Source organism: Primulina eburnea, chromosome 18 (assembly GCF_022965805.1).
Source record: "Primulina eburnea isolate SZY01 chromosome 18, ASM2296580v1, whole genome shotgun sequence".
NCBI lineage: Eukaryota > Viridiplantae > Streptophyta > Magnoliopsida > Lamiales > Gesneriaceae > Primulina > Primulina eburnea.
In genome coordinates this window covers 15,455,336-15,473,964 of record NC_133118.1, presented here as the reverse complement: position 1 = coordinate 15,473,964, position 18,629 = coordinate 15,455,336, and the positions used below count along the sequence as shown (strand labels likewise).

Below are 18,629 nucleotides of genomic sequence, written 5' to 3'. Positions count from 1 at the left end.
TCTCATCTGGAAAAATATCTGGAAATTCCCGTACTACTGGCAGATCTGCCAATGCCGGGCTCGACTTCTGCATATCTACAGCATAAACAAAGAAACCATCCGCTCCTTTCTGTAACAGTCTGTTCATAGTAAGAGCCGAAATCAAGGGAATCCGAGATCTGGAACCCTTCCCGTAGAATTTCCACTCGTCTGTCATCTCGGGTCTGAATCTGACAATCTTGTGGAAACAATCCACGGTGGCTCTGTACTTCGTTAGCATGTCAATACCGACTATACAATCAAAATCAGCTAAACCCAACACTATACAATCTAAGTCAATCTCATGCCCCTCAAACTGTAGAATGCAATGTCTAACCGTAGTTACAGATATTAATCCACTTCCCAACGGAGAATTAATAGACACAACGTCTAACAACGACTCAACAGGCAATGAATGCAACAATGCAAATCGTTCTGAGATGAATGTATGCGATGCACCTGTATCTATCAAGATATAAGCAGGATAACCATAAAGGAGACAGTTACCTGCTATAACATCATCTGGTGCATCTTGTGCTTGCTCCTCTGTCAACGCAAACACTTGGGCCTGTTGCCTCGGAGGTTGAGTCACAGTCTGACTACCTCGGCCTCTGGGTGGAGTCGGTGCTGGTGGAGGCTGAAAAGAGTGAACCGACGATGCCTGCCGCTCAAACTGAGGTACTGAACCGGATGCTCTTCCACTCTGGCCTTGCTGTACACCTCTCTGTGGACAGACTTTGGCAAAATGCCCTGGTTGCCTGCAATAGTTGCATCTCCCTGTCACCCCTTGACACTGTTCAGTCGCATGCTTTCCTCCACAGGAACTGCAATAACCACCGATAAACCTTGAACTTTGATCAAAACCACTCTGTTTTGATCCGCTGGAGCTCGACGAACTGCTCCCTGGTCTTTTAAACTGTTTCCCCTTCGCCTTCAGCTGTTCTTTGCGTCCACTACCACTACCACCACTTTCGACTCGAGGAGGAGGAACTTGGGATGGAGGTAGTGGCGGTCTTGGACTTGGTGCAACATACGGAGCACTCCGTTGTCTAAGCAATCCTGCTTCAGCTCCTTTGGCACGATTCAATGCATCCGAGAAGTTATCGGGTCTCCCAGTATTGACTAACGTAAAGATATCTGGATTCAGGCCATTTATAAACTGATCCGCCATGGCCTCGTCATTTCCTGAAACATGGGGTGCAAAACGAAGCAAAGAAGAGAATTTAGCAACGTACTCCTCAATGTTCAATGGCCCTTGCCTCAGGTTTGCGAATTCAGCGCCTTTATCTTTACGGTAGGATACAGGGAAGAATCGCTGATAAAACTCGGTCTTGAATATCTTCCAAGAAATTTCGGTACCCCGCTGCTCTAAAGCTCTCCTAATGTTCAACCACCAATTCTTTGCTATATCTTGCAATTGATGGCCAATTAGCTTGATCCTCTTCTCATCACTGTATTCCAACGAGTCGAATAGCATCTCAATATCTTCAAGCCAACTTTCGCACTCGATGGCATTCTCGGTACCTTTTAAAGTGGGAGGTCGAAAGGATTGGAATCGCTTCAGCAACGTCTCCATAGGGGTCGCCGTAACATCCATAGAATCTCCGGATGTACTCCCCTGCTCTGGCGCTGCTGGTCGTAGAGGTACGGCTGCTCTTCTAGGAGGCATATCTAATAATCCAACTGATTAGTAAACAAGATATACAACTGTCTCAGCCATCATCTAGTCAGTTACCTCTGATCTAGAATCGGTTCTGATTCAGTCAATCACATGCTGAAATTAATCAAATACCAAACAACATGTAATAAGAAAGCAATAATCATGCTAGCACATCATCAAGCAAGGAAGAAGACTCGATCTACCCCGCTCATTCTATCCTATTTCAGTCTAACGGAACTATCGGCTCTGATACCACCTGTTGTGGGGACCCGGGCTCTAATTCTTTTTCTTGGGATTAAATGGATTGTTATTCTAAAATGTGGGTCAATTTTTCGCTTTTATATTTAAATCAAAATGTAACTAGACAAGCACAAGTTCTTTATTTAATTTACAACATACAAACATAAAATCTATGTCCTGTTCCGTATGTCCTCAACTAACCAGTAATAAAATACAGTACATAACAAAAGACAATTACTGGTCCGTCTGCTAGGCCCGAGATCTCCACGCTAACACGATCATCTCTGTCTCGACCCAAATCCTGCCCCACCTGTTGTTATGCACACATACAGACATAACAACAGCCGGAAAACCGGTGAGAACACATCCCAGTATAAACATGTGAACATGCATATAAATACTATAAAACATGAAACATGCTGATATGAATGTCATTCATATAAAATCATGAAATGCGAGCCTAATCATGTCTAGATGCGACTCGACTAAAACTCTAGGGATCCCGGTGTGAATAAGACGATCTATCACCTACCCTCCCAATCGGGGTGACGGTACGTCTTATTCCTAGACTTCGGCCTGATCTGTATCCACGTCTACAATAGGGGGGTGATCTTCCCCTAAGCTGGGATAGAACCGAACGTCTAGAAGTCTGCCTGATCTCCAGACTGTCCTATCTTAATGCATGAATACAAAATCTGTAAACAAGCATAATCATCTAATGCAATGTAACATGATCTGTAAACAAAGCATAATAGGAATTGAATACAAGTTCTAATAAACATCTAATGCAATGTAACATGATCTGTAAACAAAGCATAACGAGATTTGCATATAAACAAATCTATAATAATACCTATATCAAGATATAAACAATAAAACTCGTATGTGATTTTAGTTGGGAAACTCAAATGTGATCTCATTTGAGTCGTGATTCCCCAAAACAAAGCATGTAGTATACCTTCCGTCGTAGAATTGCTGTCACAGTCGAGAAGATGAATCTGAAATAGAAATGACTTTCTAACACTTCTAATTCTACTGAGACCTCGTAGGAATGACTCTGAACTGAGACCTCGCGCCTCTATTTATAGACAACGATCGGAAGATCCGATCTACTTCGGACGATCCGATCTGACATACTTCGGACGCTCCGAACTCACTTCGGACGTTCCGAATCCTGCATGTCTTCCACGTCTCCAGCCAACTGTCTCGGATGATCCGAACTACGATCGGTCGATCCGAACTATTGCATGCCATCCATAGTGTCCAGCCACCTGGCTCGGACGCTCCGAACTCCGAACGGACGGTGCGAACTCTGATCGTACGTTCCGATCTCGGTTCGGTCCTTCCGGTCTCACCGAAATATAAATACTCCAATATTCTCGATGCCGGTCAATCTAATTCTCACTAGATATCAACACTATCATATTCTCAATCATAATCCAATACAGTACTTCTGTCCTAACAAGTCATAATCATACTGAAAATCATATATGATATCATTTCTTATTTCTTATGGTTATGTACAATCTTCACAACATATCTATGAATTCGTACATGTCAATCATTGCTCTGGGCATTACAAAACTCGCGCTTCCCGGAAACCCGTCGGAGACCGCCGCCTGTTTTCGCCGGAAAAGTTGGAAGAAAGCTTGGGTTATGTTGTTTGAAGCTTAAATTCGAAGCTTAGAACCAAATTCGAAATTTTCAGAGGTATTGTGTAGAATTTAGGGTTTCGAATTTTGGGTATTTTGAATAATTCGAGTTCCAACAATTGATATATATTGGATTATTGATTGTAGGTACTATATCGGAGCCGATTGGAGGTATCTATCAAATTTTCGGAATTTATTTGAATTAAATTCAAAAATTCAGATTAAATTATTTGGGATTTATGATTTTTGAAATGTTAAATCGTTATTGGAATGTGTTTATAGCATTAGAAATTATTAATATAAATTTTGAAATTCCTAGAAAATATCGAAAATTTCAGATTCTGTACGATTGAATTTTCGAAATTTCAAGTTGTCCGGTATTGAGAGATTTAAGTTAAATAAATCGGTATATTTGACTTTGCGATGAGTTTTAGAAATTTTAAAGCCTAAATTATGGATTTCCGGAATTTTAGGCTAAATTAATGAATATTGGAATAATAAATTGAAGTTGATATGAAATGTATTATTTGCCACAGGATTGGATTATCGAGAAATCCTTAAGAAATTTCAGTGGTAAATTAAGGGTTCAGTTGAGGTACGCATGAACTATTTTATTATGACGTCTATAGTGATGTGAAATGACGTTAAGTATTATTTATGAGTTGTGGCGAGCTTTATGTGCTTTTGTGAATAACATGATTGCATTCACACATTTATTTGAGTTGATCTCATTAGTGCATAGCATTTCGAGCCTTGACTCCGTTGATTGCTATTGTTACTGATTTATCGACTTGTAGCGTCATCGATGGAGTGGGTGGGTAGGATTAGCACTCCTGATGACTTGCATGAGGGCTGAGCGGGTCGCACCCGTACCCTCGATGCTACGTGCATGGATGAGCGGCGGCATGATATTACGTTGCTGCAGTCCTGGCACGGGTGGCCACTGTTACTGTTGCTGATGCGTTTCATTTGGACTCCGCTTTGGTATCCATTATTTTGTTGTTACCTTTCACGCATTGCATTACATTGCATTGCATCACATTGTACTTGATTTTATTTCATGTCAGTTATATTTGTCGTAATATTATTGGTTCGTCGTACTGTGGCCCGACCCCTCGTTTCTTTTTATGCTGTGGTTGTTTTTGATGCTATAGCAGGTTATCCAGGAGGATTTGACGCGTCAGGTGGAGCGTCAGGTAGTGGTGCCCAGTCGTCGAGTCATGGTTGAGAGTTCCCAGATATATATACTATATTATGAAGTCATACATTTACCGGGGAGATGCCCCGTGTAGCTGTACTCTTATTTGTACGATGTTTTGAATTGATAGTTGTGTGATCGAGCCTTGTCGGCTCTGCATGTGTTTAGTCCTGGCCAGTGCGGCTATAGGTTTGTGAGATGTTATGACTTTATTTCGAGTATATAAATATTGTTTGTGATGTTTTGATTATTTTGGGGATGTCCTATTTACAAATAGGTCATGCCGAAATTTCTGTAGGCCCGAAATGGAAAATTTTAAATCGCTTTCGCTGTTTACATTAATAAATCCTGGTTGTTTGGTCATTAAATATTAATCAGGAGCACGGGCCCCCACAGTTGGTATCAGAGCGTAACTGGGATATGCTTGAATTAGAGTCTAGGGCACTTGAGTCTAGACACAAATAATATGATTGTGCATGTGTTTGACTATTTGCTCTTATTTGAATTATTTGGTGTGATTTTCTTGAATTTACCTACGTTAGAACGACTAGCTGATTAGGCATGGTATGTAGTTTTTAAATTGCCTATAACTTTCTTTTACCTGTTATCTGCCTGTGGATTTAATCCTCGTGTCTTGTAGAATGGCACCTGGAGGAAGAGGTAGAAAAGGAAAAGAAATAGCACAAGAATCTGAGGCGCAAAATGTTCGAGGACTTGCAGATATCATTAGAGGTAGACGTGGTCGACCTCGAGGACAAGTCGCTCAAAATTTTGAAGAAAAAGTTAACCAAGAACCTCCTCGACCTGAAAGACCTGGAGCTAGACAGGTAGCGATTGAGCAAGAAGTGGAACAACTGACACAGAAAGTTGGAGGAATGCAGTTAATAATTTCTCAGTTCCAAGAACTACGTCCTTCAAAATTCTTTGGCAACGAGAGCGGAGAAAAAGCAGCAAGCTGGCTGAAAAGTATAACTCATCTGTTTAATTTGTTGGAGTATTCCCAAGATATCAGATTGAAGCTTGCCATCTACCAACTGAAAGACCGAGCACAACTCTGGTGGGAAGCCACAGAGGAAGCAATGAAGGACTCTTGTGAACTTATTACTTGGGATGCTTTTCGTGCTCACTTTACCCAAGAATATGCACCACCATCATATTATGCTGCTAAAGAAGAAGAGTTCAATCAGTTGGTACAGGGCAACAAATCAGTGGTGGAATATGCTTCACAGTTTTCTGCTCTTTTGCCCTACGTTCCACATGTTGCTAAGAATGATCAGGCTAAACTATCACGTTTTCTGCACGGGTTGCAGCGGACTGTTCATACTTTGGTAATGACTGGATCGCCTAATACGTATATTCAAGCAGTGGAAAAGGCGAAGAAAATTGAAGCAAGTTTGCTCAGAGGAGACCCACAGCCAGGTCCATCATCTGTTTCTCAGGGATCTAGGAGTAGTATGTCAATGCCAATGAATTTACCTCCATATCAGCCTGTACAGGCATACCAACAACCCAAACAACAGAGGTACAAGGCAAAAGGAAAGCAATTCAAGAAGAAGTCTCAATCCAGCTCCTCCAGTTCAGGCAGTGCACGAGGGGGAGGTTCTGTTGGGTCGTCTAGCACTGTGCATTGTGACCGATGTGGTGGTCGACATTTTAGTTCCCAATGTGTAGGAGTACAGGGATCTTGTTACGTTTGTGGTCAAGTTGGACATTTCGCTAGAGTATGTCCTAATGCACAAAGACAGCAATTTCAGCCACAACACTCTGGACAAGTTCCCTGAGGACCAGCTTTCCAGCCATATGCTACTGCACAGTCATTTCAGCAATCTGGTTATCCACCGCCTAGAGGTCCTCCTCAGCAACAATTTACAGTGCCACAGCAGGCTAGAGTCCATGCATTGACTCAGGATCAGGCTCAGGATGCACCAGGAGGAGTGATTGCAGGTATTTGCTATGTTTTTGACTATCCTGCACGCATATTAATAGACATAGGAGCATCTCATTCATTTTTATCTGCTGCATTTGTTGATGAGCATGAGATTGCTACTATTCCTTTGTTGGATACTGTGTCTGTGGCTACTCCTGCCGGTGTATACTTGATGTCTCGCGAGATAGTCTTAAATTGTGTGATTAGATTTGAGGATAATATTATGATAACTAATCTAATCAAATTAGCTATGTCTGATTTCGATTGTATCCTCGGTATGGATATATTGACGAATTATCGAGCTACTGTGGATTGTTTCCATGGAGTTGTCAGATTTAGACCGTATTATGGCAGCAAATGGAATTTTTATGGTTATGATTCACAGTCTCGAATTCCATTAGTATCTGCAATGGAAATGTTTAGGTTGTTGTCAATCGGCAATGAATGATTTTTTATCTATGCTCTTGATGCAACACGGGAAGAACGATTGAAAGTTTCAGACATTCCCGTTGTCAAGAATTTTCCATATGTATTTCCTGAAGAGATTCCAGGTTTTCCACCTCAAAGGGAAATAGATCTTAGCATTGAATTAATGTCAGGGACAAATCCTATATCTAGAGCACCATATCGTTTAGCTCCGACAGAGTTGAAAGAACTCAAGGAACAGCTACAGGATTTACTGGAGAAAGGCTATATCAGACCCAGTATGTCACCTTGGGGAGCTCCAGTATTGTTTGTAAAAAAGAAATACGGAACGATGAGAATGTGCGTCGATTATCGGCAGTTAAACCGGGCTACTGTGAAGAATAAGTATCCTTTGCCGCGTATTGACGACTTGTTTGATCAGTTGCAGGGTACATATGTGTATTCCAAGATTGATCTTCGTTCCGGATACCATCAACTTAGAGTCCGAGAGGAAGATGTTCCTAAGACAGCATTTCGGACACGATATGGGCATTATGAATTCTTAGTTGTGCCTTTCGGTTTGACTAATGCACCCGCAGTGTTTATGGATTTAATGAACCATGTATTCCGAGAATTCATCGATAGATTCATTATCGTCTTTATTGATGACATCTTGATTTATTCCAAGTCACAGAAAGAGCACGAGGAACATTTGAAATTAGTTCTTCAAACACTCAGAGAAGCGCAATTGTATGCCAAATTTTCTAAGTGTGAGTTCTGGTTGGACATAGTTTTATTTTTAGGTCATGTTATATCTGCACAAGGAGTATCTGTTGATCTTAGTAAAGTTGAAGCTGTTATCAATTGGCCTAAACCAACCAATGTATCTGAGATTCGAAGCTTTTTGGGATTAGCTGGGTACTATAGGCGTTTCATCGAAGGATTTTCTAGAATAGCTAGACCTATGACCCAGTTGACACAGAAAGATTGACGTTTTGTATGGACTGCAGAATGTGAGTCTAGTTTTCGGACTTTGAAAGAAAAGTTGACCACATCTCCAGTGCTAGCTTTGCCTTCAGGCTCAGGTGGATTTTTTGTCTGTACAGATGCTTCTCTAAATGGATTGGGTTGTGTTTTGATGCAAAATGGGCGGGTGATTGCGTATGCATCTCTTCAGTTGAAGCCACATGAGACTCGATATCCAGTTCATGATTTGGAGTTAGCTGCCATTGTGTTTGCATTGAAGATATGGCGTCATTATCTGTACGGAGAACAGTTTGTGATTTATTCTGATCACAAGAGTCTGAAGTATCTTTTCACACAGTCTGACTTGAATATGAGACAGCGTCGATGGTTGTAATTACTTAAAGACTTTGATTGTGAGATTCAGTACCAACCAGGGCGAATGAATTAAGTTGCAGATGCTCTGAGCAGAAAGGTTCAGCCTAAAATGTTGGCATCTTTGACTATTTCGAAGGTTCGTGAGCATTTGGGAACGTCAGGATGGACTTATCAGTCTAAGGGCGACTACTTTATAGTTTCATCTATACAAGTTGAACCACAGATTGTTTCTAAAATCAAAGCAGCACAGAGAACTGATTCACATGTTCATAGATTGAAAGAATTGACTCAGACAGGTCAATCAGACAAGTTCAGTGTTGCTTCAGATGGATGTCTGCGTTATAATGGTAGACTTGTGGTTCTGAATCTGATAGATTTGAAAGAATCTATACTTCGTGAAGCTCATTGTAGTAGGCACAGTGTTCATCCTGGAATCAGAAAGATGTATCATATCTTGAAATCTCATTACTGGTGGGAAGGTATGAAGAAAGAGATTTCTGATTTTGTGGCTAGATGTTTGACGTGCCAACAGGTTAAAGCTGAGAGAATGAGACCTGGTGGTATGTTACATAGTCTTGAAGTGCCACAGTGGAATTGGGAGCACATTGTTATGGATTTTGTGACACACCTACCTCGTTCTAATCGTGTTTGTGATGAGATTTGGGTGATTGTTGATAGATTGTCTAAATCAGCCCATTTTATTCCTTATGATCGTACTTGTACTTATAAGAAAATGGCAAAAATGTACATCGATCATGTGGTGAGATTGCATGGTGTGCCTGTAACCATAGTATCAGATCATGATCCCAGGTTTGCTTCGAAGTTTTGGGGTAGTTTGCAATCAGCATTGGGTTCAAAGTTGGCGAGGAGTACTGAATATCACCCACAGACAGATGGTCAGTCTGAAAGGACCATTCAGACACTCGAGGATATGTTGCGAGCAGTCGTGATGGATTTCAGGGGTGGTTGGCAGGAATCATTGTCACTTGTTGAATTCTCTTACAATAACAGCTTCCAAGCAACCATCGGAATGACACCATTTGAAGCCTTGTACGGTAGAAAATGTAGATCTCCGATATGCTGGGAAGATGTAGGAGAAAGACAGATGTCAATGCCAGAATTTATTCAAGAAATGAAAGAGAAGGTTGAAATGATTAGGAAAAGAATGAAAGCAGCATAGGATCGTCAAGCCAGCTATGCTAATAAAAGGCGTAGGCCTTTAGAATTTCAGGTTGGTGATCAGGTTTTCTTGAAAGTATCACCGTTTCGTGGTAATATGAGATTTGGGCGCAAAGGAAAGCTAGCACCGCGTTATATTGGTCCATATGCGATTGTTGAGAGGATTGGCACGTTGGCTTATCGTTTAGACTTGCCGCAGAGTTTGTCTGCGATACATGATGTGTTTCATGTATCTATGTTACGAAAGTACGAGCCGGATCCTTCTCATGTCTTGAGGACTGATGAGGTGGAGTTGGATAGTTCCCTTAGCTATGTTGAACATCCAGTGCAAATCCTTGATCGCAAAGAGAAGCAACTGAGGATTAAGACGATTCCACTTGTTATGGTGCAGTGGAGTAGACATGGGAGAGAAGAAGCTACATGGGAATTAGAGGCTAAGATGCGTCAGGAATGGCCTCATTTGTTTGAAAATGTAATAAATTATTCCATGTATTCTGATTTCCCTATGTACTATCAATGGTAAACGTTTGTAAACCACTTTTGTATAAATGTTGTGTATGTCAGATTTCGAGGACAAAATCTTTTATTAGTAGGGGAGAATGTGAGAGCCCAGTCTAAGTAAGCCCAGCCCAAGCTTAAGCCAAGGCCCAGCCCATTATTAAGTTAAATAAATTTTAAAAAAAAGAAAATAAAATAAAGAAACGTGAATCATCATCATCACTATGGGGCCCTTAGCTCCTAATCGTTATTACAATGCAATCAGATTAGGGTTTCATTAATCACAGCGGAAAACGGGTTTAAAATTTCTTTTACGACGAGCCCAAAATATCTCTTCTAGATTTATAATACTAAAAATAGTATTTAATCTTAACTCATAAACACGCCCACACGTAATCATAACCAATCATATACAAACAACTCATATCCTCGGGACATGCCCCGGTATATAGATACATATACATATATACTGGGAACAAGACATAAACATAAACCTCAGCCCAAGCTGTGGCTCCCTCCAGAAGTACCCTCTCTGGCCTCCTGAAATCCTAGAGTACCTGCCATTGTCCACACACAAAGACAACAACAGCCCTCCTTGGGGGTGAGCAAAGCTCCGTATGGAACAACCAATCATATATACCACAGATATCTAAACAATGATATATGGTATGCAATGCATGTATGTCGTGGAGGTATCAGGTCAAATTCCCATCCACTGAGCACATGTCAGAATCAATCGAATCGCTATCAAATCAAATCAATGCTCGAGCTGACACACCGGCCGATATGGGAATACACGTATGATAGCGTCGACGAAGAGCCATCAATCCCACATCTCATATCCAATCATATGGGGCCACAATTGTCTATGCTTTACGGGTCATATAATACCAGCATAGCGATTGTGTTCACAAACCCCGGAATCCAATCAAATCATATCAGGGTATCCAAGGATCATAGCTCAACGTGCATGTCATGTATCGATGTATGCATAAAATGATGTGTGTTAACAAAACATTTATTTTATACATCGATATCTCATTCTCAATGTCATGTATGCCATATCAAATCATCAAATAGGCACATAGACACGTATTCCAATCCAATCAATCCAATCATATATCATATAATACAGATACCTGTCGTATGTTACCCGGTCGCAACATAACTCAATTCTTTGTTCCAGTTGATGTAGCTTGAAGATATCAGTATAATACTTTATCTACATCAATAATATACTCATTCCAATCAATAACATACTCCAAAATTATTAATATGAGTTTCAAATATCATTTGAAACTTCAAAAATTCATATCAATTTCAAATCATATCATAATTCAATTCCGACTTCGAATCTACGTTTATTGTCGGTTATTCTACTACATATCAGAAATTCAACTTCAAATACATGCTATTCCAGCACCTTGATATTTAAAGCTGCTGAAACCAGAAGAAAATTACCTCAGTCAGAAGACCTTAACGCGCAGATAACAAATATATAATTTGTTTCGCGTTTAGACTGCGTCTCGAAGTCGATTTGGACGATAGAAAATGAAAATCTCTCGTGTTTCCCTCGAAGCCTCTGAAATGAAATGAAAGAAACGGAGGAAAGAATTGTTCTTATCACCTCACCGCTACCGCGCTCGGGCGGTAGAATTCTCGCGCCCGAGCGCGAGACATTCTGCCCCCGGTTTCAACTTACACCGCGCTCGAGCGGTCAAAAATTACCGCTCGGGCGCGAGGTGTTCTGCCCGAATATCAAGTTTTCATTCCTTGGCGCTCGGGCGGTCATTTTCTACCGCCCGGGCGCCACACGTTCTGTACAAATATTTATGTTTGTACTAAATTGGCATCCGTCCTCTCAAATCAATTCGTACAACCTCAATTCATATACAATACGCATTTCTCAATCTCACTGTCATAATATACATTAAATATATAATCACATATCAATTTCATTAATTATCGATAATCACACAGGATTTACGATAATACGATACATGGTCCTTACAATCACCGATTCTCGTCTCTCTCCCGTAACCAAGTCAAACGATTTTCATCCGTATTTGACCGATCGTAACTCCAAATTCGTTGAACGATTTTCGAAAGTAAGTATAGTTTCGGAATCCTCTCGACGAGTGCTATCCATTGATACCAAAATTTCGCAGAAAACTCGCGCTTCCCGGAAACCCGTCGGAGACCGCCGCCTGTTTTCGCCGGAAAAGTTGGAAGAAAGCTTGGGTTATGTTGTTTGAAGCTTAAATTCGAAGCTTAGAACCAAATTCGAAATTTTCAGAGGTATTGTGTAGAATTTAGGGTTTCGAATATTGGGTATTTTGAATAATTCGAGTTCCAACAATTGATATATATTGGATTATTGATTGTAGATACTATATCGGAGCAGATTGGAGGTATCTATCAAATTTTCGGAATTTATTTGAATTAAATTCGAAAATTCAGATTAAATTATTTGGGATTTATGATTTTTGAAATGTTAAATCGTTATTGGGATGTGTTTATAGCATTAGAAATAGAAAATGAAAATTTTGGAAATTCCTAGAAAATATCGAAAAATTTCAGATTCGGTACGATTGATTTTTCGAAATTTCAAGTTGTCCGGTATTGAGAGATTTAAGTTAAATAAATCGGTATATTTGACTTTGCGATGAGTTTTAGAAATTTTAAAGCCTAAATTATGGATTTTCGTAATTTTAGGCTAAATTAGGGAATATTGGAATAATAAATTGAAGTTGATCTGAAATGTATTATTTGCCACAAGATTGGATTATTCGAGAAATCCTTAAGAAATTTCAGTGGTAAATTAAGGGTTCAGTTGAGGTACGCATGAACTGTTTTATTAGACGTCTATAGTGATGTGAAATGACGTTAAGTATTATGTATGAGTTGTGGCGTGCTTTATGTGCTTTTGTGAATAACGTGATTGCATTCACGCATTTATTTGAGTTGATCTCATTAGTGCATAGCATTTCGAGCCTTGACTCCGTTGATTGCTATTGTTACTGATCTATCGAGTTGTAGCGTCATCGATGGAGTGGGTGGGTAGGATTAGCACTCCTGATGACTTGCATGAGGGCTGAGCGGGTCGCACCCGTACCCTCGATGATACGTGCATGGATGAGCGGCGGCATGATATTACGTTGCTGCAGTCCTGGCACGGGTGGCCACTGTTACTGTTGCTGATGCGTTTCATTTGGACTCCGCTATGGTATCCATTATTTTGTTGTTACCTTTCACGCATTGCATCACATTGCATTGCATCACATTGTACTTGATTTTATTTCATGTCAGTTATATTTGTCGTAATATTACTGGTTCGTCGTACTGGGGCTCGACCCCTCGTTTCTTTTTATGTTGTGGTTGTTTTTGATGCTATAGCAGGTTATCCAGGAGGATTTGACGCGTCAGGTGGAGCGTCAGGTAGTGGTGCCCAGTCGTCGAGTCATGGTTGAGAGTTCCCAGATATATATACTATATTATGGAGTCATACATTTACCGGGAAGATGCCCCATGTAGCTGTACTGTTATTTGTACGATGTTTTGAATTGATAGTTGTGTGATCGAGCCTTGTCGGCTTTGCATGTGTTTAGTCCTGGCCAGTGCGGCTATATATTTGTGAATTGATGTTATGACTTTATTTCGAGTATATAAATATTGTTTGTGATGTTTTGATTATTTTGGGGATGTCCTATTTACAAATAGGTAATGCCGAAATTTCTGTAGGCCCGAAATGGAAAATTTTAAATCGCTTTCGCTGTTTACATTAATAAATCCTGGTTGTTTGGTCATTAAATATTAATCAGGAGCACGGGCCCCCACATAAATTCTCATAGTTAATCTTACATTTCCAAAGATAATTAAAATCCTCAAATTGTACATTTATAATCCTAAAGATTGTCGTAGTCTTCGAATCGCTATTGCTTACATGAAATCCTAAAAAATTTACTCGACTAGCAAACAAAACCATTAATAATTTCTAAGAAATTCTACAAGTCTCAAAAGCATTCATAATTTTCAAAATTAACTTATAACTCATAAGGAGGACATCAACACCACTGACCTAAAAATTAATATAGTCAAATCATTTTCAACCTCTTCTAAAGCCCAATATTCGAATTCTTAGACATGTCCAATTCCAAACGTACCCAACATGCATAATTCCATAATTTATTTATTTATTTTTAAATAAACACTGAACAATTAAAATCTGAACGTAAAAATATTTCATGAAAACATGCTGATAAAATAATTCATGCTTTAAATAAAATGCATAAATGTAAAACTTACAGACCGAAGACGTGACTTCGTGAGCCTCTCGTGGTCAGTAGTAGTACAACCCTTTAAAAAATCATTGCTCTGATACCAGCTATAACGGGCCGAAAATTCATGTTTGAAAATTTGCGGAAAAAATTGAAATTTTCTTTTTAAAATAATTAAAAGGCCTCATTCATAAAATAAATCAAGTTTAAGGTTTAAAATAGCAGCGGAAGAAATTATTGTTTGCAAAATACAAGTTAAAGTATTCCAACAACTGATAAAAATGTTTGAGCATAAAAATGGCAACTGCAGTAAATGAGAGGTCCTCGGGTTCCACCACTGCCGACCCGAGCTGGCTCACTGGTCCCCGCCCTCAATCCCGACCTCATCAGTACCTACAACAATCAAGTCTAGTGAGCCTAAAGACTCAGCATGCAAATATCGTAAATAACGAGTAAATAAATAGTAAAAATTCATGCAAGTGAAATATCATGTCATGAGGCATATCGTAAAAATGTCGTGTCATGATTAATTATAATACTTGCATCACTGAACTGGGAAATCATAAATGAAAATGGTTGCTCCTTGGAGCCCTGTCATGAAATAACTTGTAATAATTTTCTGGTGAGATTATGGTCTACGCAAGTGGTCCCTGAACTGAACTGAACTGAGCTGACCGATAACTGGCGACCGGATTTAACTGAACTGACCGGTAACTGGCGACCGGACCGGTAACTGGCGACCAGATTTAATAATGCTCCCATAACCTGTAACTGGCGACCAGGTTTAATCATGATAGTAAAGTGACCACAAGCAATATCGCATAAATCTCAAAAATAAATATTTTTGCACGTGATATAATTAAATAACATCATTAAATATGAACAATTTCGATCTTCTTGCATTAAAATCATGTACTTGCGATGTTTAAAAATGCCTATATGGCTTGATTGAATAGTGAATGAAGATATAAACATGCCTTGGTTTGTTTTGACAGAAAACAAACGAAACAACGACGCGGCGCGGCGGAGACGGAGTGCTCTTCACTTTCTCACTTAATTCCTTTAAATTAAGCATGCACCATAATTATTATAATAGCGTAAAAATCGTAAACGTGATGCATAAACATTTAAAAATATCATGATTTGTGTTTTTGCCCCTGGAAACCCAAAAATTACTATTTTACCCCTGGACTTCTAAAATTAACCCGAAGCTTACCAAACTCCTTGAAATAATCCAAAACATATTTAAAAGTGTTCCTAAACATAAACTCAAGCCAAATTCACAACTTAACAGATTCGTTTTAAAACTTGGACCGGGGTCCCGGTTTTAACCCGAATCGAACCCAAAAATTAACTAAAACTTTCCCAACTTTTTGCCATAATTTACCAACACTAGAATACTCCTAAAACAATATCATTAAGCCTATAAAATCACGGTTAAGACCTCCAGCACCGAACAAAAACTCTCGGTCCTCTCACAATTCACCACCTCGTGCCCCCTTTCATATTTTAGCACACTATTATCCTCACCCCAACCAACTCACGCCCCTAGTCTACCCGACGGCTCCAGCCCTGGCTTGGCTTCTCCTAGACAATCCTAGGACCCCCCCCCCCTGGACTCACTTGCATCGAGTCTACCGCCCCATACAGGACTACTCAACAACACCGAACCCAAATTCCCACACCTCTCTACCCAAGATCCTCTCTCGATCTCCCATCCTACAGCCTCGGCGCCTGTTTTACTTTCTCAAACCACATCTTGCCCCTTACATCAGTCAATTACCCTCCTTGAAGCCGCATGTAAAGGCCCGTATTTCGTATTCATAATTTTGCGGAATTATTAAAATTTTTCTAAATAAATAAATAATTTGCCCAATTTATAAAATAAACATGTATAAATAATTTTCCCAATTTATAAAATAAACATGTAAATAATTTTAACTTTAAAATAACAGTGGAAGCAAATATTGTTTTCAAACAAATAGTTTGAAATTAATCCAACTTAAGCATCAACTTAAAATAATCCAACGTATTAAAATTGAGTTTGAATAATAAAAGGTTCATAAACTAAATCATGAGGTCCTCGGGTTTACTACTGCTGTCCCAAGATCGCTCACTAGTCTCCACCTGCAGTCTCGACCTCATCAATACCTACAACAATCAAGTCTAGTGAGTCTAAAGACTCAACATGTATATATCGTGTATAACAAGTAAATATATATAATAAAATCCCATGCAACGTAAAAATATGGTATCGTAAACCGTATGTGAAAATCGTATCATGAATAATTATAACTACGTGCATATCTGAAAATCATACGTAAAAGCTTTGCTCACTAGAGCTCTGTCATAACATATCATAATTTTCTGGTAGAGATAATGTTTCTAAGCAAGTAGCCCATAACATAGCGTAAGCGCCTGATCAGACTAAACCACAGTATACTGGGCGGTAGAGATCAATCACAGCCCTTGGACTGGATGTCTGTACCCATACATAATCATAAACCGGTCGTAAGTCACCGGGCGGAGAGGTCCTCGGTTGCGCCTACCGACTTCCAAACCCATAAGCGTAAGGTGGCCACAAGACATATAGCATATATCTCAAAAATAAACATTTTATATTTTTATGCACGTAATATAATTATAACCTTATTTTTACCGGATGAGTTGGATCGTTCCCAGGCTCGCTGCGACTTAATTCTAATATGTGACACATGCAAATAAATTTTAACTTGACAAAAACTTAACAACTAAACCAAAAAACGAAACGATTAGGACCAACAACTTGATTTTTAATCATGGCTTCATACCAACCCGAACCAACATTAAACCGACATTTAACCATGATTAAAAATACCCCAAACATACTGAAAAACATGCATAAGAATTGCCAAAACACGAAAATAGGTGAAAGGAATCCAAAAACATAAAACACTCTTTCGAGAGTCATTTTGGCACCTTTCACCGTAAATTCTCGTATGACCTCTAAACTCTACCAAATCACGAACGGCCAAAAACATGACCTTCCTAACTCATTGATGTACTGTCCAGTACAAGGCCATTGGCTAAACGTCAACCAAGAACTCAAACCACACCAAAAACCGTGACCCAAGTTACTGTCAAAAAAACAGAAAATACAGCAGCAGCTATGTTGCTTATTTGGGTTGAAACTCTGAAACATTTTGACTCTTGGCTTGAACCATTGACCCTAGACTCTTACCAACATCCTAAGGCATGGATTGGACCATGGCTAAGGGCTAAAATCAAACCACACACCGAGACAACACCTAGGACAATGCACAGCTCAAACCAAGAGTACCCAGAAATTCTGTGCTGTAGTATTCGAATGAATTTGTTGTCTTATTTCGTTCCAGTGGCTATATGATCAACCATGGCACGATATAGACATGAGGGAGTGTTGTATGAACTATGGATATAGGTTAGAATCCAGCCACAATCCATCCAAACCTCACAAACCGAAAGTTACTCACACAGAAACATGATGAAACCGAAATGTGCTTGTGATGTTTTGGTGAAATTTTGATAGATCTGTGAACCAATCCTTGAAGGGATGATTTGGTTACGTCCTTGACATGTTAATATAGAGTTCTAACCATGGCTATAGTCCCTATGACAACCAAGATTCGAACACCACCATTAAACACCAAATGACAGAAAACGTGCACCAAATCTGTAGCTTGTGGAAATAGTTGCTGTCATGCTTTTGTTTGAAACGTTTGGACTCAAACAAATGAATCACTAACACCCTAACATACTCTAAATCATGCCTAGCAACAGCCGTGGATGCCTGGAAAATGAGCCAAACTCCTGAACCACAAAGCAAGCCAGAAACCGTGAGACACAAAGAGGAAATAAAATTCTGTGCAGAAAAATTGTGTGGTTGCTGTCCAAATTTTGTGATGCTGCATGAATCTTGATTATATATTGGTTTAAAAATATCTATAGGACTTGATTGAAGAGTCAAGAAACAATATATACATGCTTGGAATTTTTTTTGAAGAAAACAAATCAAAACGACAATACGACGCGACGGAACAGAGTTGGTTTCTTTTCTTGTTTTCTGCTGCTACTTTCACGATTTTTAAGCTGCTGTTTCTACTACTTTTCGAATTTGCGATTGTAGGAGATGTAAAGGATGAATGTGAATGATATATGAGATGTTAAAGGTGCTATAATATGCATTTAGTTTGAGAGTTACAAGTCAAGAATTTGA

At 39.5% G+C, this 18,629-nt stretch overlaps 1 protein-coding gene across 4 annotated transcripts; it reads left to right on the top strand.

Moving 5' to 3' along the window:
• Positions 1-4,116: 4,116 nt before the first annotated feature.
• LOC140820309 (uncharacterized) lies at positions 4,117-8,000 on the top strand. 4 transcript variants are annotated; one of them, XM_073180659.1, is made up of 2 exons: positions 4,117-4,165; positions 4,728-8,000. In XM_073180659.1, exon 2 carries the CDS (start codon positions 5,410-5,412, stop codon positions 6,547-6,549), a length of 1,140 nt encoding a protein of 379 aa, XP_073036760.1. In that variant the 5' UTR covers positions 4,117-4,165; positions 4,728-5,409; the 3' UTR covers positions 6,550-8,000. The 4 variants fall into 4 exon arrangements, with proteins under 4 accessions (XP_073036760.1, XP_073036759.1, XP_073036758.1 ...); XM_073180658.1 differs by lacking the exon at positions 4,117-4,165 and adding an exon at positions 4,292-4,506; XM_073180657.1 differs by lacking the exon at positions 4,117-4,165 and adding an exon at positions 4,300-4,554.
• Positions 8,001-18,629: the final 10,629 nt, after the last annotated feature.